The sequence below is a fragment of the Pecten maximus genome, chromosome 11, assembly GCF_902652985.1.
Source record: "Pecten maximus chromosome 11, xPecMax1.1, whole genome shotgun sequence".
NCBI classification, from domain to species: domain Eukaryota; kingdom Metazoa; phylum Mollusca; class Bivalvia; order Pectinida; family Pectinidae; genus Pecten; species Pecten maximus.
The window spans coordinates 41,157,654-41,180,519 of NC_047025.1; the positions used below are offsets into that span (position 1 = coordinate 41,157,654).

General features: G+C 40.3%; 1 protein-coding gene across 1 annotated transcript in view; it reads left to right on the plus strand.

The window, feature by feature from the left end:
• The first annotated feature begins 482 nt into the window (after nt 1-482).
• LOC117338613 (sushi, von Willebrand factor type A, EGF and pentraxin domain-containing protein 1-like) overlaps nt 483-22,866 on the plus strand; it is a 41,026-nt gene continuing 18,642 nt past the window's right edge. The window contains 12 exon segments of the mRNA XM_033899971.1: nt 483-586; nt 8,924-9,687; nt 10,066-10,218; nt 12,689-12,907; nt 14,416-14,607; nt 16,590-16,781; nt 16,935-17,183; nt 18,228-18,464; nt 18,652-18,846; nt 19,627-20,016; nt 20,058-20,195; nt 22,540-22,701. Coding sequence (XP_033755862.1) covers nt 8,985-9,687; nt 10,066-10,218; nt 12,689-12,907; nt 14,416-14,607; nt 16,590-16,781; nt 16,935-17,183; nt 18,228-18,464; nt 18,652-18,846; nt 19,627-20,016; nt 20,058-20,195; nt 22,540-22,701 — 2,830 coding nt within the window. The 5' untranslated portion in view covers nt 483-586; nt 8,924-8,984.

Genomic DNA, 22,866 nt, shown 5'->3' on the forward strand with positions numbered 1-22,866 from the left:
GACAGACGGTTCAATACTGGGTTAATTGCAGTTTTAACCTTGAATCAGGCGATTATTTTCCCTCTATGTAAACTGCACCTTCGATGTTTTGCGTGTGATGCGGCTCGATGTCATCTGACTTGACTTAGTTCATTGACGATAATGTGTGATTTAGTGACCAGGGATCGTGTCCCCTGTGTTAATTGGGGATGCTTGAAGACTGATAACGACTCCTGTTATCCACAGTACTTCCCGAGACACGCATTCTTATGTTCTGATTCAGTCTCCCACTGGTACACCGGGACCGCGCGTGTCTACGGCCCGTGCGTCACACAAGGTAGGGACCCTTGCGGTTTAATTTTAACAGCATCAGTGTGGCGATTTTCTGTTCTGGCCTAGATTTGTGTGACGCTTTCCTTTACTCGTCTAGATTTGTGTGACAAAATCTTGACAAGATTTGTGTGAAAAATCTTTTTAAAATAGGATTTATATCAAACGATCCCTTTACTGGAAAAGGACAAGATTGGTGTAAAGATTTCTCTACTTGACAAGATTTACGTGGAGATTTAATTGCCTGAAAGGGATAACAGTTTCTTCACTTCAGCAGGTAAGCCTGTGCCGTTTTCGTTTTTGCGGTCCAAACGGTTGGACCGGCGTTGCTCGTTAAAGACAGACCTGATTCTAAATTGTTTTCAGACGAGTCTTCACAAAGACTTCCAAGGCCTGTATTAACATCTGCAGTCCGTCAAAATATATGTTAGAAATTTTACATTTAATAAACGAACATGCCCTCGTGACAGTCCTAATCAATGGACGACAGTCAGTCCTAATATCCATGTACGACAATCCGTCCTAATATCCATGTTCGACAGTCAGTCCTAATATCCACGTACGACAATCAGTCCTAATATCCACATACAACAATCAGTCCTAATATCCATGTACGACAATCAGTCCTAATATCCACGTACGACAATCAGTCCTAATATCCACATACGACAATCGTCCTAATATCCACATACGAAATTTCAGTCCTAATATCCATGTACGACAATCAGTCTTAATATCCATGTACGACAATTAGTCCTAATATCCACGTACGACAATCAGTCCTAATATCCATGTACGACAATCAGTCCTAATATCCACATACGACAATCAGTCCTAATATCCATGTACGACAATTAGTTCTAATATCCATGTATGACAATCCGTCCTAATATCCACGTACCACAATCAGTCTTAATATCCACATACGACAATCAGTCCTAATATCCATGTACAACAATCAGTCCTAATATCCATGTATGACATTCAGTCCTAATATCCACGTACAATAATCAGTCCTAATATCCATGTACGACAATCAGTCCTAATATCCATGTACGACAATCAGTCCTAATATCCACGTACGACAATATGTCCTAATATCCATGTACGACAATCAGTCCTAAGATCCATGTACGACAATCTGTCCTAATATCCACGTACAACAATCAGTCCTAATATCCACATACAACAATCAGTCCTAATATCCATGTACGACAATCAGTCCTAATATCCATGTACGACAATCAGTCCTAATATCCATGTACGACAATAGGTCCTAATATCCATGTATGACAATCAGTCCTAATATCCATGTACGACAATCAGTCCTAATATCCACGTACGACAATATGTCCTAATATCCATGTACGACAATCAGTCCTAAGATCCATGTACGACAATCTGTCCTAATATCCACGTACAACAATCAGTCCTAATATCCACATACAACAATCCGTCCTAATATCCATGTACGACAATCAGTCCTAATATCCATGTACGACAATCAGTCCTAATATCCACATACGACAATATGTCCTAATATCCATGTACGACAATCAGTCCTAATATCCATGTACGACAATCAGTCCTAATATCCACATACAACAATCCGTCCTAATATCCATGTACGACAATCAGTCCTAATATCCATGTACGACAATCAGTCCTAATATCCATGTACGACAATCAGTCCTAATATCCATGTACAACAATCAGTCCTAATATCCATGTATGACAATCAGTCCTAATATCTATGTATGACAATCAGTCCTAATATCCATGTACGACAATCGGTCCTAATATCCATGTACGACAATAGGTCCTAATATTCATGTTCGACAATCGGTCCTAATATCCATGTATGACAATCAGTCCTAATATCCACGTACGATAATCAGTCCTAATATCCATGTATGACATTCAGTCCTAATATCCACATACGACAATCTGTCCTAATATCCATATACGACAATCAGTCCTAATATCCACATAGGATAATCAGTCCTAATATCCTCCTACGACAATCAGTCCTAATATCCATGTATGACATTCAGTCCTAATATCCATGTACAACAATCGGTCCTAATATCCATGTACGACAATCAGTCCTAATATCCACATAGGACAATCAGTCCTAATATCCTCCTACGACAATCAGTCCTAATATCCATGTACAACAATCAGTCCTAATATCCATGTATGACATTCAGTCCTAATATCCACATACGACAATCTGTCCTAATATCCACGTACGACAATCAGTCCTAATATCCATATACGACAATCAGTCCTAATATCCACATAGGACAATCAGTCCTAATATCCTCCTACGACAATCAGTCCTAATATCCATGTATGACATTCAGTCCTAATATCCATGTACAACAATCGGTCCTAATATCCATGTACGACAATCAATCCTAATATCCACATAGGACAATCAGTCCTAATATCCTCCTACGACAATCAGTCCTAATATCCATGTACGACAATCAGTCCTAATATCCATGTACGACAATCAGTCCTAATATCCATGTATGACATTCAGTCCTAATATCCACATACGACAATCTGTCCTAATATCCACGTACGACAATCAGTCCTAATATCCATATACGACAATCAGTCCTAATATCCACATAGGACAATCAGTCCTAATATCCTCCTACGACAATCAGTCCTAATATCCATGTATGACATTCAGTCCTAATATCCATGTACAACAATTTTTCTCAATATCCATGTACGACAATCAGTCCTAATATCCATGTACGACAATCAGTCCTAATATCCACGTACGACAATCAGTCCTAATATCCACATACGACAATCAGTCCTAATATCCATGTACGACAATCAGTCATAATATCCACGTAGGACAATCAGTCCTAATATCCTCCTACGACAATCAGTCCTAATATCCATGGACGACAATAAGTCCTAATATCCATATACGACAATCCGTCCTAATATCCACGTACGACAATCAGTCCTAATATCGACATATGACAATCAGTCCTAATATCCATGTACGACAATCAGTCCTAATATCCACATACGACAATCAGTCCTAATATCCATGTACGACAATCAGTCTTAATATCCATGTACGACAATCAGTCCTAATATCCACATACGACAATCAGTCCTAATATCCATGTACGACAATCTGTCCTAATATCCACGTACGACAATCAGTCCTAATATCCACATACGACAATCAGTCCTAATATCCATGTACGACAATCAGTCCTAATATCCACATACGACAATCAGTCCTAATATCCATGTACGACAATCAGTCTTAATATCCATGTACGACAATCAGTCCTAATATCCACATACGACAATCAGTCCTAATATCCATGTTCGACAATAAGTCCTTATATCCACATACGACTATCAGTCCTAATATCCATGTACGACAATCAGTCCTAATATCCACATACGACAATCAGTCCTAATATCCATGTACGACAATCAGTCCTAATATCCATGTACGACAATTAGTCCTAAGATCCATGTACAACAATCAGTCCTAAGATCCATGTACGACAATCAGTCCTAATATCCACATACGACAATCAGTCCTAATATCCATGTACAACAATCTGTCCTAAGATCCATGTACGACAATCTGTCCTACTATCCACGTACAACAATCAGTCCTAATATCTATGTAGGACAAATCTCCTAATATCCACATACGACAATCGGTCCTAATATCCATGTATGACAATCAGTCCTAATATCCATGTACGACAATCAGTCCTAATATCCATGTACGACAATCAGTCCTAATATCCATGTATGACAATCCGTCCTAATATCCTCCTACGACAATCAGTCCTAATATCCACGTACGACAATCTGTCCTCATATCCACGTACGACAATCAGTCCTAATATCTACGTACGACAATCTGTCCTAATATCCACATACGACAATCGGTCCTTATATCCATGTATGACAATCAGTCCTAATATCCATGTACGACAATCAGTTATATTATTAACTTATCTGTTCTGAAATCAAAACAGTTATGAGAAATTACTGTTGACTTTAACCAAGGACGTATATACTATTATATTGTCCCTGCATGTGTGAATATGAAATTGTTCAATGGAATAACAATGTTTTCAGGGTATGGAGCAAAGTTGAAAATATAACACAGTGTTACAATTGAGGTGTCTTTTTTCCTAAAATAAATGGTTGTTCTTTAATTCTCAAACCAACTGAGATAAGTGTAGAAATAAGGATTAAAAGTTATTTAAGTTTCATTTAGAAATATCTAATTTGTTTGATGATATCTCTAAACATTTGAAACATTTCAAATTTGTTTCAATATAAAAACTTATCTTAGCATAATGAGACAAAGGCCAGCATTATCATTGGTTAGTGTACTATGTCAGTAACCAATGAAACTGAAGCTTTGGTGTCACAGAGCCATTACAGTGGGACTTGATGTACAGCACGAAATAACAAAACTTTGGGATGGCATTTATGTTCATTGCTGATTAAAACTGAAAAAGACAAATACTTATTTTCTGCACATTTAAATAAATGATTCTCAGGTTTGTGTGATACTTTATGGATATAGACCAAAACAGTCAGAAATGGGGATTTAATTTCGCGTGTTCTTAGTGTACAAAGGAAGGGACATTGGCCATGTAGCATTAATTGGTCAGAGTACTTGTCTAGAGTTCAGATGTCCAGTGGGAGTCCTGGTCTGGTCAGTACCTGTCTAGACTTCAGATGTCCAGCCCCAGTCCTGGTCTGGTCAGTACCTGTCTAGAGTTCAGATGTCCAGCCCCAGTCCTGGTCTGGTCAGTACCTGCATGTCTAGAGTTCAGATGTCCAGTGGGAGTCCTGGTCTGGTCAGTACCTGTCTAGAGTTCAGATGTCCAGCTCCAGTCCTGGTCTGGTCAGTACCTGTCTAGAGTTCAGATGTCCAGCCCCAGTCCTGGTCTGGTCAGTACCTGCATGTCTAGAGTTCAGATGTCCAGTGGGAGTCCTGGTCTGGTCAGTACCTGTCTAGAGTTCAGATGTCCAGCTCCAGTCCTGGTCTGGTCAGTACCTGTCTAGAGTTCAGATGTCCAGTGGGAGTCCTGGTCTGGTCAGTACCTGTCAGTCAGATGTCCAGCTCCAGTCCTGGTCTGGTCAGTACCTGTCAGTCAGATGTCCAGCTCCAGTCCTGGTCTGGTCAGTACCTGTCAGTCAGATGTCCAGCTCCAGTCCTGGTCTGGTCAGTACCTGTCAGTCAGATGTCCAGCCCCAGTCTTGGTCTGGTCAGTACCTGTCTAGAGTTCAGATGTCCAGCGTGAGTCCTGGTCTGGTCAGTACCTGTCAGTCAGATGTCCAGCCCCAGTCCTGGTCTGGTCAGTACCTGTCTAGAGTTCAGATGTCCAGCTCCAGTCCTGGTCTGGTCAGTACCTGTCAGTCAGATGTCCAGCTCCAGTCCTGGTCTGGTCAGTACCTGTCAGTCAGATGTCCAGCTCCAGTCCTGGTCTGGTCAGTACCTGCATGTCTAGAGTTCAGATGTCCAGCTCCAGTCCTGGTCTGGTCAGTACCTATCTAGAGTTCAGATGTCCAGCTCCAGTCCTGGTCTGGTCAGTACCTATCTAGAGTTCAGATGTCCAGCGTGAGTCCTGGTCTGGTCATTGCAATTTTTCTTCAATCAGGGACAAAAGGGACATATGAGGGGCATGTGGTCTTATAGAATGGTGGCTGAGTAGATCAATGTTAGCCTGATAGCTTAAATCATTAGATTATGTAGAGTTTGGAGGCTTAATCATTAGATTGTGTAGAGTTTGGAGGTTTAAATCGTTAGATTGTGTAGAGTTTGGAGGCTTTAGTCGTTAGATTGTGTAGAGTTTGGAGGCTTTAGTCGTTAGATTGTGTAGAGTTTGGGGGTTTAAATCGTTAGATTGTGTAGAGTTTGGAGGCTTTAGTCGTTAGATTGTGTAGAGTTTGGAGGCTTAAATCGTTAGATTGTGTAGAGTTTGGAGGCTTAAATCGTTAGATTGTGTAGAGTTTGGAGGCTTTAATCGTTAGATTGTGTAGAGTTTGGAGGCTTTAGTCATTAGATTGTGTAGAGTTTGGAGGTTTAAATCGTTAGATTGTGTAGAGTTTGGAGGCTTAAATCATTAGATTGTGTAGAGTTTGGAGGCTTAAATCGTTAGATTGTGTAGAGTTTGGAGGCTTTAGTCGTTAGATTGTGTAGAGTTTGGAGGCTTTAGTCGTTAGATTGTGTAGAGTTTGGAGGTTTAAATCATTAGATTGTGTAGAGTTTGGAGGCTTTAGTCATTAGATTGTGTAGAGTTTGGAGGCTTTAGTCGTTAGATTGTGTAGAGTTTGGAGGCTTAAATCGTTAGATTGTGTAGAGTTTGGAGGCTTAAATCGTTAGATTGTGTAGAGTTTGGAGGCTTTAGTCGTTAGATTGTGTAGAGTTTGGAGGCTTTAGTCGTTAGATTGTGTAGAGTTTGGAGGCTTAAATCATTAGATTGTGTAGAGTTTGGAGGCTTTAAATCGTTAGGTTGTGTAGAGTTTGGAGGCTTTAAATCGTTAGATTGTGTAGAGTTTGGAGGCTTTAGTCATTAGATTGTGTAGAGTTTGGAGGCTTTAGTCGTTAGATTGTGTAGAGTTTGGAGGCTTAAATCGTTAGATTGTGTAGAGTTTGGAGGTTTAAATGGTTAGATTGTGTAGAGTTTGGAGGCTTGAATCGTTAGATTGTGTAGAGTTTGGAGGTTTAAATGGTTAGATTGTGTAGAGTTTGGGGGCTTTAAGTCGTTAGATTGTGTAGAGTTTAGAGGCTTAAATGGTTAGATTGTGTAGAGTTTGGGGGCTTTAGTCGTTAGATTGTGTAGAGTTTGGAGGCTTTAGTCGTTAGATTATGTAGAGTTTGGAGGCTTTAGTCATTAGATTGTGTAGAGTTTGGAGACTTTAGTCATTAGATTATGTAGAGTTTGGAGACTTTAGTCATTAGATTATGTAGAGTTTGGAGACTTTAGTCGTTAGATTGTGTAGAGTTTGGAGGCTTTAGTCGTTAGATTGTGTAGAGTTTGGAGGCTTTAGTCGTTAGATTGTGTAGAGTTTGGGGGCTTTAGTCGTTAGATTGTGTAGAGTTTGGAGGCTTTAAGTCGTTAGATTGTGTAGAGTTTGGAGGCTTTAAATCATTAGATTGTGTAGAGTTTGGAGGCTTTAGTCGTTAGATTGTGTAGAGTTTGGAGGCTTTAGTCATTAGATTGTGTAGAGTTTGGAGGCTTAAATCGTTAGATTGTGTAGAGTTTGGAGGCTTTAAGTCGTTAGATTGTGTAGAGTTTGGAGGCTTTAGTCGTTAGATTGTGTAGAGTTTGGAGGCTTTAATCGTTAGATTGTGTAGAGTTTGGAGGCTTTAGTCATTAGATTGTGTAGAGTTTGGAGGCTTGAATCGTTAGATTGTGTAGAGTTTGGAGGCTTTAGTCGTTAGATTGTGTAGAGTTTGGAGGCTTTAGTCGTTAGATTGTGTAGAGTTTGGAGGCTTTAGTCGTTAGATTGTGTAGAGTTTGGAGGCTTAAATCATTAGATTGTGTAGAGTTTGGAGGCTTAAATCGTTAGATTGTGTAGAGTTTGGAGGCTTTAGTCGTTAGATTGTGTAGAGTTTGGAGGTTTAAATCGTTAGATTGTGTAGAGTTTGGAGGCTTTAGTCGTTAGATTGTGTAGAGTTTGGAGACTTTAGTCGTTAGATTATGTAGAGTTTGGAGGTTTAAATCGTTAGATTGTGTAGAGTTTGGAAGCTTTAGTCGTTAGGTTGTGTAGAGTTTGGAGGCTTTAGTCGTTAGATTGTGTAGAGTTTGGAGGTTTAAATCGTTAGGTTGTGTAGAGTTTGGAGGTTTAAATCGTTAGATTGTGTAGAGTTTGGAGGCTTAAATCATTAGATTGTGTAGAGTTTGGAGGCTTTAGTCATTAGATTGTGTAGAGTTTGGAGGCTTTAGTCGTTAGATTGTGTAGAGTTTGGAGGCTTTAGTCGTTAGATTGTGTAGAGTTTGTAGGCTTTAGTCATTAGATTGTGTAGAGTTTGGAGGTTTAAATCGTTAGATTGTGTAGAGTTTGGAGGTTTAAATCGTTAGATTGTGTAGAGTTTGGAGGCTTTATTCGTTAGATTGTGTAGAGTTTGGAGGCTTTATTCGTTAGATTGTGTAGAGTTTGGAGGCTTTAGTCGTTAGATTGTGTAGAGTTTGGAGGTTTAAATCGTTAGATTGTGTAGAGTTTGGAGGTTTAAATCGTTAGGTTGTGTAGAGTTTGGAGGTTTAAATCGTTAGATTGTGTAGAGTTTGGAGGCTTTATTCGTTAGATTGTGTAGAGTTTGGAGGCTTTAGTCGTTAGATTGTGTAGAGTTTGGAGGCTTAATCGTTAGATTGTGTAGAGTTTGGAGGCTTTAGTCGTTAGATTGTGTAGAGTTTGGAGGCTTAAATTGTTAGATTGTGTAGAGTTTGGAGGATCCATGCAGTCCTTCTCCTGTTCTATACACCTGTGTTGTTTGACATTTTGTTTTATAAGACAATCACATCTTGCCCTGAGACTTTGGTGTGATATATAAGCTTGCATGTTTCAACTGTAAATATTGTTGTTTCAGACTCTGATCTGTGGAAGACGGCTGGGCTGATGTGGACAACGGCCTAGTGATGTTTTTGATGATGTTAACTCTTCTACTGCTTCTGTCCAGCACACCATCCCATGGCCAGTCCACTGACCAGGGGTCAGACATTGTGGAACAAGGTCACCAGGTTTTATCAGAGTTCTACCAACATTACTCTGATTATAAAGTGGATCTGGTATTTGTTTTGGACCGGTCAGCAAGTGTGATGACCGAGGGTTGGGGAGCCATGCTTGCTTTTGTCAGGTCAGTTCTTCAACATTTTACAGTAGACAATGATAACACACGGGTGGCCATTATAACATACAGCACCGTGCCAAGTGTGGATATCAATGACCTTGGGGAGACTTTGGAGGACAAATGTTCATTGATGAGGCGGATAAGACAGAAGCTGATGAGACGACAGTTGTCTGGTTTTACAGCGACACATGATGCCTTAGTGACAACTCGTAACGTCCTGTACTCGTCCCGCCGACGTGCCAAGAAGGCGGTGTTTGTGTTGACTGACGGGAGGTCTAATATCGGACTGCCACCAGTCCGGGCATCGGTAGAGCTCCGATCTCTCCAATGGAACTCTACATGGAATGTCACTGTTTGGGGACCACAGCTAGAGATCTTCACCTTTGGGATTCAGAATGCTGATGTCTCTGAGCTAGCATCCATAGCCTCTCCCCTTCCCAATCATACTTATCATCTACCCAACTTTAGGGCTTTTGAACAACTTGCCCGTTCTCTACACCTTGGTGAGTTGTGACAAAAAATGAAGTTCAACTGATGTTGTTACTTTTAGGTTCATATACCTGTAACAGAGGTCATTATATCTCCCCTGGGGATCAAACCCAGGACCCTTGGCTAGAGAAATTTTCTCAGTAAGAAACAGTTATTATTTACCAGTTGTTATATAATATGTTGAAAGTTCAAAAAGATAATTGATAGTTTATGGTATGTGATTTCAGCCATCTGGATACCTTGACTTTCAAGTAGTTTCAATATCAAATTTATTGTTTTTAAACGAAATTTGTACTGAATAATGGAATTTGGTCATGATTGAAGGCTTATGTTTCAGTAAATTTGCATGGAGGGGTTATCACAAAGACATGATGTAATTTGTTTATTGTCAGACCAACAGAAAGAGAACTGGCATTTCCTTTCTGACCAATCTACATGCCACATGGACTGTTCTGAGCATGCTCAATGTGCCTGTGGAACAAGGTCAGGTGACTACCATTGTGTTTGTAAAGCAGGTTACCATGGTAATGGTTTTACATGTGAAGGTAAGTGATCAGCCGAACCTACAAGTGAAACAAAGGGAAGAAACTCTGGAAGATCAGAATGAAACGCTCATTTACCCATTCAGTTCTTGTGAATTATTGACTTGAGCCATTTCCCAGAAAGTCACTTAATCTGTTTGAAGTTTTCAGCTTGTAATGTATTTAGTGAGGACTCCATGAGTTAACATCATTACCTTGACACACCTACTACATCACTGTTCTATGTTATATGATGCCTGGTACATGTATATATACTGTTATAACTCGGGGAACCTGTCTACATTTATAGCCTGGTATACTGTTATAACTCGGGGTACCTGTCTACATTTATAGCCTGGTATACTGTTATAACTCGGGGGTACCTGTCTACATTTATAGCCTGGTATACTGTTATAACTCGGGGTTCCCGGAAAACAAATAGGGGGGGGAAACTAAAGGGGGGGTTGGGGGGTTAATTTTTAAACCGGTTAAAGGGGGTAATGGGGTTGGGGGGACATTTATAGAAAAAATGGGGGAAGTTTAAATTTTATGGGGGGGAAAGGGGGGGGGATTTTAATTTTTTTGTTATAATTGGGGGGGGGGTTAAAAATTTAGAGGGAAAAGGGAAATGGGGTAATGGAATTTCGCCTGGAAATACGCAAGGGGGAATTTTTACAATTTTTAAAAGGGGGAAACTTTGGGGGGGGACCTGTTAAAAAATTTGTAAAGGTTATACTGGGGGTAAAATGGGGTTACTTTGGGGGGTGGGGGGGGCTTTTAAGGGGGGAATCGGGGGACCTTGGGGCAATTTTAAAGGGGTGGTTTTTTAAAGGGAAAACCGGGGTAAACCGGGTTTCATTTATATGTTTAAATGGGGGTTTCCCGGGCTACATTTTAGCCTGGGTTAAAAATGTTTTTAAAGGGGGGACCTGTCTACATTTTTCCCGTTATAAAATGGGGCGCCCGGGGTTAAACCCCGGGGCCCCCTTTCATTTATTTCTGTTTTAAATCGGGGGTCCTTCTACATTTTAGCCTGGTATAATGGTTTTAACTCGGGGGTACCGGTTTAAATTTTTAGCCCCGGTTTTCCCGTTTTAACTCGGGGTTTCCCCGTCTACATTTAAAACGGGTTTTAAATCGGGGGACCGTCACCTTTTCCTTTATACTGTTAAAACCCGGGGGGACCTGTTTACCTTTTAGCCTTGGGATACTGTTTTTTAAAATAAGGGGGGGGGGGGGCCTGTCTACATTTTTCCTGGTATTGTTTAACTCGGGGGGCCTGTTACATTTAACCCGTTTATAACTCGGGGGGACCGTCTCCCTTTTAGCCTGGTATACTGGGTTTTAAATCGGGGGTAAAACCCGTCCCACAATTTTTTAAACCTGGGGGTTAATTTTTCTGTTATAACCCCCGGGGGGGACCTTTTTACTTTTTTATCCGGTATTTTTAAACCCGGGGGACCTGTCTAAAATTTATACCGGGTTTTTTAAATCGGGGACCCCGTCCCACTTTTATACTGTTTTTAAAATCGGGGGGACCCGTCTACATTTTTTTTACTGTTATAAACCCGGGGGTTTCCTGTCACATTTTTAAAACCCGGTCTCTGTTTTAAATCGGGGGGGCCCCCCTTTCATTTAAGGGCCCGGATAATGTTATAACTCGGGGGGAACCCCTTTTTACATTTATCTGTTTATAAATTTGGGGGACCTGTTAACCCTTTATAGCCTGGGGAAATGTTAAATCGGGGACCCCGGGGTTTTTTTTACCTTTATAAAAAAAATGGTTTTTAAATTTGTTTTTAACCTTCCTGTTTTATATTTTTAAAGGGGGTACCGCTTTAAGGGGGTTTTCCCTTTTTCCCTTTTTTCCCTTTTAAAAAAAACTCCCGGGGACCTGTCCAAAGCCGGTCTGTTTAAATCCCTTATCACCAAAACCGGAACCTTTTTTAAAATCCTACCCCCCTCCATTTAACGGGATAAACTGGGTTTTTTAACCTTTTAAATTTTTTCCCCCCTTTTCTTTATCCTTTTTTCTGTTGTTAAAAATTCCCTTGGTTTTAAAATTTCATACCGCCGGGAAAATTTTTGAATATTTTGTTTCCTCCCCCCCATTATAATTTTTTTTTGTTTTTATTTTTCTTAATTTCTTAAAATTTTGTTCCAAAAAAAGGTTTAAAACAATTTTTTTTTTCAATTTTTTCAAGAACAATACATTAATGGATGTCTTTGACAAACTAATACTATACATAGTTTGAGATGCTCATTCTGGAGACTTTGGTAGGATTTTAAAATCAATGATTAAAGGAGTTTTATTGATAAATGTTTCTCTTAATTTAGGGTGAAAAACCGAGGATGACTAATTCCTCCACTATAGGGAGGATTAGTAAGTAAAAACCATTTGATACAAACTCATGTCCAAGTATTTAGAGGCATTTTGTGAGGTATAAAGTATATAGATACTGCATGTAATCATGATTTTTGTCTGTTTGATTAGTACAGCAATGTGAGGAGTTACCCAGCATTCCCTTTGGCAGGAAGTTCCATGTACAAGGCAGAGTACGTGATGAGCGTCCTGACAATGGTGTTCCGTGCGACAACTTTCCAGAAAACTCTTGCCACTACCACTGTAACCATGGTTACAGACTGACAGGCCACCCTGGTCTTATCTGTCTTCCCAATGGAACATGGCAAGGTCAAGTCCCCAGCTGTGAAGGTAACAACTGACAGGTTGATGATAGAAATTTATAATGTCAGAAGATTATTGTTTGTTTGGTCCTGTTTAAAAGTCATGTTTTCATATATATGCTGTTTGACATTTGATTTTTAGCTGTTTTGTGAAACATTCATTGGAACTAGATTTTATAACGTCAGATATGGTGGTCGCCTTGTATACCTTGCGTGGTCATTGGACTTGAGAGATTTCCTTGTGTGTTCAGTGATAGACTTTATAGATTGTATGTTTTTTCAGTGATAGACTGTCGGAGATTGTATGTTTTTTCAGTGATAGACTGTCGAAGATTGTATATATTTTCAGTGATAGACTGTCGAAGATTGTATATATTTTCAGTGATAGACTGTCGAAGATTGTATATATTTTCAGTGATAGACTGTCAAAGATTGTATGTATTTTCAGTGATAGACTGTCGGAGATTGTATCTATTTTCAGTGATAGACTGTCGAAGATTGTATGTATTTTCAGTGATAGACTGTCGAAGATTGTATGTATTTTCAGTGATAGACTGTCGAAGATTGTATGTATTTTCAGTGATAGACTGTCGAAGATTGTATATATTTTCAGTGATAGACTGTCGAAGATTGTATGTATTTTCAGTGATAGACTGTCGGAGATTGTATATATTTTCAGTGATAGACTGTCGAAGATTGTATGTATTTTCAGTGATAGACTGTCGAAGATTGTATGTATTTTCAGTGATAGACTGTCGAAGATTGTATGTATTTTCAGTGATAGACTGTCGGAGATTGTATGTATTTTCAGTGATAGACTGTCGGAGATTGTATGTATTTTCAGTGATAGACTGTCGGAGATTGTATGTATTTTCAGTGATAGACTGTCGAAGATTGTATGTATTTTCAGTGATAGACTGTCGGAGATTGTATGTATTTTCAGTGATAGACTGTCGGAGATTGTATGTATTTTCAGTGATAGACTGTCGGAGATTGTATGTATTTTCAGTGATAGACTGTCGGAGATTGTATGTATTTTCAGTGATAGACTGTCGAAGATTGTATATATTTTCAGTGATAGACTGTCGAAGATTGTATGTATTTTCAGTGATAGACTGTCGGAGATTGTATGTATTTTCAGTGATAGACTGTCGAAGATTGTATGTATTTTCAGTGATAGACTGTCGAAGATTGTATGTATTTTCAGTGATAGACTGTCGGAGATTGTATGTATTTTCAGTGATAGACTGTCGAAGATTGTATATATTTTCAGTGATAGACTGTCGAAGATTGTATTATTTTCAGTGATAGACTGTCGGAGATTGTATATATTTTCAGTGATAGACTGTCGAAGATTGTATGTATTTTCAGTGATTGACTGTCGGAGATTGTATGTATTTTCAGTGATTGACTGTCGGAGATTGTATGTATTTTCAGTGATAGACTGTCGGAGATTGTATGTATTTTCAGTGATAGACTGTCGGAGATTGTATGTATTTTCAGTGATAGACTGTCGAAGATTGTATGTATTTTCAGTGATAGACTGTCGGAGATTAGATTTTCACAAAGAGGAAGTGAAACATGGTGTAACCACTTACACCAATAACAGAACCACATTTGGTGCCACTCTGACAGTGACATGTGACAAAGGCTGGCGAGCATTTGGTGACACAGTGAGGACTTGTACTCGCCATGGAACCTGGTCTGGTACCAGGACTTGGTGTGTAGGTAAGATCCCCTCCCACAGATCAATTTAGTTAAGGTAAGATAGATCCCCTCCCACAGATCAGTTTAGTTAAGGTAAGATAGATCCCCTCCCACAGATCAGTTTAGTTAAGGTAAGATAGATCCCCTCCCACAGATCAATTTAGTTAAGGTAAGATAGATCCCCTCCCACAGATCAATTTAGTTAAGGTAAGATAGATCCCCTCCCACAGATCAATTTAGTTAAGGTAAGATAGATTCCCCTCCCACAGATCAGTTTAGTTAAGGTAAGATAGATCCCCTCCCACAGATCAGTTTAGTTAAGGTAAGATAGATCCCCTCCCACAGATCAATTTAGTTAAGGTAAGATAGATCCCCTCCCACAGATCAGTTTAGTTAAGGTAAGATAGATCCCTCCCACAGATCAGTTTAGTTAAGGTAAGATAGATCCCCTCCCACAGATCAGTTTAGTTAAGGTAAGATAGATCCCCTCCCACAGATCAGTTTAGTTAAGGTAAGATAGATCCCCTCCCACAGATCAATTTAGTTAAGGTAAGATAGATCCCCTCCCACAGATCAATTTAGTTAAGGTAAGATAGATCCCCTCCCACAGATCAATTTAGTTAAGGTAAGATAGATCCCCTCCCACAGATCAATTTAGTTAAGGTAAGATAGATCCCCTCCCACAGATCAGTTTAGTTAAGGTAAGATAGATCCCCTCCCACAGATCAATTTAGTTAAGGTAAGATAGATCCCCTCCCACAGATCAATTTAGTTAAGGTAAGATAGATCCCCTCCCACAGATCAGTTTAGTTAAGGTAAGATAGATCCCCTCCCACAGATCAATTTAGTTAAGGTAAGATAGATCCCCTCCCACAGATTAATTAGGTTAAGGTAAGATAGATCCCCTCCCACAGATCAATTTAGTTAAGGTAAGATAGATCCCCTCCCACAGATCAATTTAGTTAAGGTAAGATAGATCCCCTCCCACAGATCAGTTTAGTTAAGGTAAGATAGATCCCCTCCCACAGATCAATTTAGTTAAGGTAAGATAGATCCCCTCCCACAGATCAATTTAGTTAAGGTAAGATAGATCCCCTCCCACAGATCAGTTTAGTTAAGGTAAGATAGATCCCCTCCCACAGATCAATTTAGTTAAGGTAAGATAGATCCCCTCCCACAGATCAAGTTTAGTTAAGGTAAGATAGATCCCCTCCCACAGATCAATTTAGTTAAGGTAAGATAGATCCCCTCCCACAGATCAATTTAGTTAAGGTAAGATAGATCCCCTCCCACAGATCAGTTTAGTTAAGGTAAGATAGATCCCCTCCCACAGATCAATTTAGTTAAGGTAAGATAGATCCCCTCCCACAGATCAATTTAGTTAAGGTAAGATAGATCCCCTCCCACAGATCAGTTTAGTTAAGGTAAGATAGATCCCCTCCACAGATCAGTTTAGTTAAGGTAAGATAGATCCCCTCCCATAGATCAATTTAGTTAAGGTAAGATAGATCCCCTCCCATAGATCAATTTAGTTAAGGTAAGATAGATCCCTCCCACAGATCAGTTTAGTTAAGGTAAGATAGATCACCTCCCACAGATCAATTTAGTTAAGGTAAGATAGATCACCTCCCACAGATCAATTTAGTTAAGGTAAGATAGATCACCTCCCACAGATCAATTTAGTTAAGGTAAGATAGATCCCCTCCCACAGATCAATTTAGTTAAGGTAAGATAGATCCCCTCCCACAGATCAGTTTAGTTAAGGTAAGATAGATCCCTCCCACAGATCAATTAAGTTAAGGTAAGATAGATTCCCTCCCACAGATCAATTTAGTTAAGGTTTAGCAGTCAGAGTACAGAGGAGACTCAATCTTCAGCAATAGCTACCACTAGTCTCATCTATAAATCAAATACAAGTTTCAGAGACTTTCTTCTTCTCCACCAAATTGTTAATTGTATAATGTCCATTCCTCTAGAAGCCTTTTTATAAATTTTTTTTCTAGAATCCAAATGTCCACCTTTACCTCCAATTTCACATGGGCAGATCACTCCAGAAATCTGCAGTAGAACCCGTCAGATGCCCGCTCAGGTGTGTGATTACACGTGTAACCATGGTTACCATATTCATGGTCCTGCAGCCCAGACATGTGACCTGTTTGGACACTGGACATTGGCCCTGAATACTTCATGTGTTGGTAAAGTCATGTTGTTCTATATGTAAATCTGATCACCTGTTATAATTGCTATCATCCAAGGTTAGGAATATTTAAATCAAATGTGGCTGTAATGGTAGCTAGGTTTTTATTATGTACAGAGTAATATATAAAGCTATAGATTGATTGTTACAGATGTGGAGCCCCCAGTCATCACCTGTCCAGAGGACATCAGGGTTCCCATCACAGAGGGAAACTTCACCTTTGTACATTGGCAGGACCAGAGGCCAAAGGTCATGGATAACTCAGGAGAGGTCACAACCAAGCCGACTGTTTGGAAAGAAAGTCCAGCAAAAATGTCCGCTGGGTACCATCAAATAGAGTTCATGGCTGAAGATAGAGCAGGCAACCAGGCCTTCTGTACCCTTGGTGTCCTGGTGGTGGGTAGGTGACCTGTATACCCTGGGTGTCCTGGTGGTGGGTAGGTGACCTGTGTACCCTGAGTGTCCTGGTGGTGGGTAGGTGACCTCTGTACCCTGGGTGTCCTGATGGTGGGTAGGTGACCTGTGTACCCTGGGTGTCCTGGTGGTGGGTAGGTGACCTGTGTACCCTGGGTGTCCTGGTGGTGGGTAGGTGACCTGTGTACCCTGGGTATCATGGTGGTGGGTAGGTGACCTCTGTACCCTGGGTGTCCTGGTGGTGGGTAGGTGACCTGTGTACCCTGGGTGTCCTGGTGGTGGGTAGGTGACCTGTGTACCTTGGGTGTCTGGTGGTGGGTAGGTGACCTGTGTACCCTGGGTGTCCTGGTGGTGGGTAGGTGATCTCTGTACCCTGGGTGTCCTGGTGGTGGGTAGGTGATCTCTGTACCCTGTGTGTCCTGGTGATGGGTAGGTGACCTGTGTACCCTGGGTGTCTGGTGGTGGGTAGGTGACCCCTGTACCCTGGGTGTCCTGATGGTGGGTAGGTGACCTTTGTACCCTGGGTGTCCTGGTGGTGGGTAGGTGACCTTTGTACCCTGGGTGTCCTGGTGGTGGGTAGGTGACCTTTGTACCCTGGGTGTCCTGGTGGTGGGTAGGTGACCTTTGTACCCTGGGTGTCCTGGTGGTGGGTAGGTGACCTTTGTACCCTGGGTGTCCTGGTGGTGGGTAGGTGACCCCTGTACCCTGGGTGTCCTGGTGGTGGGTATGTGACCCCTGTACCCTGGGTGTCCTGGTGGTGGGTAGGTGACCTGTGTACCCTGGGTGTCCTGGTGGTGGGTAGGTGACCTGTGTACCCTGGGTGTCCTGGTGGTGGGTAGGTGACCTGTGTACCCTGGGTGTCCTGGTGGTGGGTAGGTGACCTCTGTACCCTGGGTGTCTGGTGGTGGGTAGGTGACCTGTGTACCCTGGGTGTCCTGATGGTGATAGATAAATAAGAATGAGCAAATTATGATGGTAAGTCTATAAGATAAGTTTACATATTGATCATTATTTACTTCTGTTGGACCAGAGAGAACTGTTAGGAACACCTACTGTCCCAGTAACATCACCAGAGTTGATGTAGCTGGATACAAAACCAAGGTTACCTGGCAACCACCTATATTCCTTGACAACAACAATGACAGTGTTGAGTTTTACTGCAATCCTCAAAGTGGAACACTCTTCTCCATGGCAACACACAGTGTTTACTGTGAACCTCTGATGCAAGGACAGACAGCCAGCTGTCACTTTTACATCAGCCTCACAAGTAAGTTTGACTAATATTTCAATGACCATCACATTTGACTCCTATCAATTAAGGTACAAACTCTTTCCACACAAAATGGAAGATACAACATGAGGTTTTGAATGATCAGTTTTCATATGGTCAGAGATAAAGATATAACACTCTATATATATAGAAGTGTTTACGAGACTTCCAACTGGTGTTTTAGGGCGACAGTGTGATTATCCTTCCCCACCAAGACATGGTAGCCTGATCTGTCCGGAGACTGCTGACTACTTGATGCAGTGTATTGTACAGTGTAATGACCAATATGACTTCTATGACTTTCCTCAGGAAGTATACAGCTGTCAACTTAATGGTCAGTGGTCACTCAGTGATGGTCATTTCTGGCCAGACTGCTCAGGTCAGTATATTTTAATCTAAATCCATCAACATTCATAAGTTTTCCATCTTGTATCTATTAAGAGGAATTACACTTAAACATCTTAATAGTACAAAAATGTATAACATTATAAACTTTAGTGGAGAAATTTCACCTGTAAGTAAGCATATCATTTAATGTCAAAGTCTTGAAATTTGAAAAAAAAAAATTTTTTTAGATGAAATTGGATAATCTTTCTTGCTGTGATAAATGACAATAAAATTATTATATTATGGAAGAAATAAAGATGACCTTAGTATGGATAGTAATATAACAATTTATCACATTTTTTCTTTTAAACCAAAAGGGCGTGTTATCTCCCCTTCAGATATTTCAGATATATCTCTCATCTTCTGTCAAAATCCTTATATCGTTTGTCACTTTGAATACACCTGATGTAATCATGGGACTGTAGCCCATATATCTGTTTGCAAACAATATTTGTAAGTGATAATGTCCAACCACATTCTTAACAATCAACCTTTATTTTGTAGTGGTAGCCCAGATATGTTTTCTGGTTTAAACAATGTCATTTGTTTTTTGGCCATTTTCTTTTCATTTAAAATTGTTTACATTGTTTACTTACACAATTAATGGTTTCACTGTTTACTTACACAATTAATGGTTTCACAATTAGACAGTGGAATATCTCTGACAAGGTGTACCATTTATTTGTACAAGTAATGTTTTTCTTGGGAGATTTTATGAGTGTTTCATATATCCCAATGCATGTTTTATATTTCTACACCATTATTTTGACAGAGAAGCATTTCCCTGGTATGGCAATGATGCAGTCTGAGTACGAGTACTACTACTACAGCGGGGAATGTGAGGCCCTAGAACCACATGTGGTGGCCAAGTTCCTCACCAAGATTCAAGCAACCACACAGCAGATATGTGGGAATACCATGTGTGCCCCAGGGGAAGTAACTGTGAAATGTGGGTCTGTATCGCGGAAACGGCGTGAAACAGACAAAAGTGACATGTCTAGATTAAAAAGGGAGGTAACTCCAGGAGGCAATAACTCGTCCAGTCTAGCAGTCAGTCACAGAAAGGAGTTGACTGTTCACTTCACAGTCAATGTTAGTAACCCGACTTACAACAACACACTTCGAGGACAGAAAATGATTCTGCTCACAATGCGGAAGAATTGAAATGGAGTTGCAGCGCTACTTCAGGGGCCGTAATTTAACCATTGACTGACCCCGCAATGAATGAGTCCACGGAAATGCTACTAAGTGATGATCATTACTCTGTGTACGGTCGCAAGTTTGAGGAATGTGGGCGTGGCTTTGTCACCAAGGTGCTGAATATCCACTTCGTGTCCTGTGGTAAGTGTCAGTCATCTTGGTCAGTGGAGTGATCTCTGTATTAATATCGTTTTGATTTCAGAGGTTAATTACGTTTCAATTTGAGTGTATTGACCAATGATGACCTAAGTCTTGTACAGTACAGGTGTATACAGCTCGTGCAGGTACAGAAGTCAAGCAGCTTGTGAATCAGATTGATTTGTTAAAAGAGACCAAGAATTTGGTCTGGAATGTCACCATCATTATGTTGGAGAGAGAAATACAAAACATTTTCAGCTAATTACTTATGATATATGTAGTTGAGTATACATGTATGTTTCACATGCTGAGAAAACATCTTTGTGATACTCAAAGTAGACACTTTAATCCCTGTACACATGACTGCATCAGCATTTTTGGAATCAAATTGAAATAAAAATTTTATAATTGGTTTCCTATATTTTCTTCGTCTGCTGGAAAAATTACCATTCTCCTTTTTTTTGTAATTCACCACATTGATCTAACAAGCGGGCCATGGCCCTTATTGGTGATCTGACAATTGAACCATCATATTTACAAGTGTTCATGTGACCCTGACCTGTCCCAAGGGGTCAGACCTACCTCATTTTTATGAAGTATGATTGCCCTCTTCCAATGATATTTCACATTGAATTTGGTAGAAATCCACTTTAAGGTTTAGGAGGAATAGGCTTATTAAGCAAAATGACAGGAAAGTTCCTCACTGGGGCCCTGCCACCCAGGCCCCATGGGTCACACAAGCCTCATTTATATAAAATATGATTGCCCTCCCTCAAGGTTGTTTCACATCAAAGGCTGTAAGCCACTCAAAGGTTTAGGAGGAACAGAGTTTCAAAGGAAAGTTACAGTAAACTTCCCCTTTTGGGGCCCGATGGGTCACACTAACCCCATTTATAAAATATGCTTGCCCTCCCTCAAGGATGTTTCATGTCAAAGGTAGGATTTCAAAATTGCCTACAAAGCAAATACATACGATAACAAATAAAGGCATCAAGAGGATCCTGGGTACAGACTTCCTCTGATGTCGAGTCAATAAGTTTGACAACAGTTCAATGCAGTCAAGAGGATCCTGGGTACAGACATCCTTTGATCTCAATGAGTTCCATGCAATGTTAGTTTCCTATCATCTGTCAAGGAAACTTCAATCAAATAATTGTTTCCAATCATCAGTCATGGAAGATTCATCAACAATAGTACTGTTTTCCTGAGATGTAGCGACATCCCCCATCATAAGCTCCCTATCACAGAATTTTCTTGTAATGTCGTAACCCTTTTCCATTGCTCAATAAAGTAACTGTGACCGATGATAATGCTGTAAATACAATAGAAAACCAGCAGCAAACAACAGCGCAATACAAGGACAAAATATACAATTGTTATCAAATAGGGCGTGGCGGGTGGGTACATGATTATTGTAACATTAATTTATATGGATGCTCAAGATTACCTGGCTGCTTTCTGTTTTCTTCAACCGTAACTGCAGAATCTCTTTGATGGCACAAAGCAATTTATCAGTGAGTGGTTTCTCAGTGTAAACAATTCTTTAGGCTGACCCCTATGGGAAGTTATATAAACATTGCTGGAAACCCCACCTTTGGTAGTAATCTGCTTTGGGGATAAGGAGGAGTAGCATTTAGAAAATAAAAGTTTAACGATGAATGGCCGATGGCGCACAGCAGATGACGATGGACAGAGCAGGATGGCTATAGGTTATCCTGACACTTTAGGTCAGATGACCTAAAAGTAGTGCTGATAAGTCCTACCAGTCTCTGTAGTATACTATATTTAACGAAATCCTAATCTACTAGATAAGTATATTGTAATTGATTGAATTTTAGAAAAGATGGGGTCAATCACGACAGGAAAAGAGGACCTCAATGGCTCATATATTTATTGTCGACCAGATTCACCGGTACAGTGGGCTTCACCAGGACAAAGAGAATATTTGTTCCCTAAAGTACTAAAAATGAGGATATCACATGCATTGTGAACTGTGACATAAGTGATATTTTTAGACATTATGACAATGGATATAACAATTTATTTCATGGTGACAGCAAGGTCATAAAGCCAGTCTTGTGTATTGTCTATCAACAAAGTAAAGTTTCTATGGTGCTGTGAGACTGGATATACCTCCACAAACGTCTGTACTCCACAAACGTCTGTACTCCACAAACGTCTGTAGTAGGTGTGTTGTTATCAATGTTAACATTACCGGTATCTTCCATCTTTCTATCCATTGTTTGTAAGGAAAGGTGGTCCTAGGCGGACTTGTTGGTTCCGAGGGATACAAGGGGCTCTAGATCAGACAAAGTTCTACTTCCTGTTTACTTTGATTGAATTGCAGTTGCCTGTCCAGTTGGAATGTTCCATGATCCGGGGAATAATACATGTAAACCCTGTCCGTACAGGACGTACCAGGACAAGGAAGGTAGTGTGAACTGTGAACCTTGTCCCCGAGACACAATGACCTTGACACCTGGAGCCGATAATGTCACCAAATGTCTCGGTGAGTACACTGGCATTTCTTTAATACAGATGTACATGTATACCTATCCCGATCCATGATATATACTGACTATTAGGTGTATAAAATAATGATACATGCTAAATGGAAATATTTTATTTTGATTTACTATTGTAAAAGGACATATATATTAGAGGACTTTCTGTA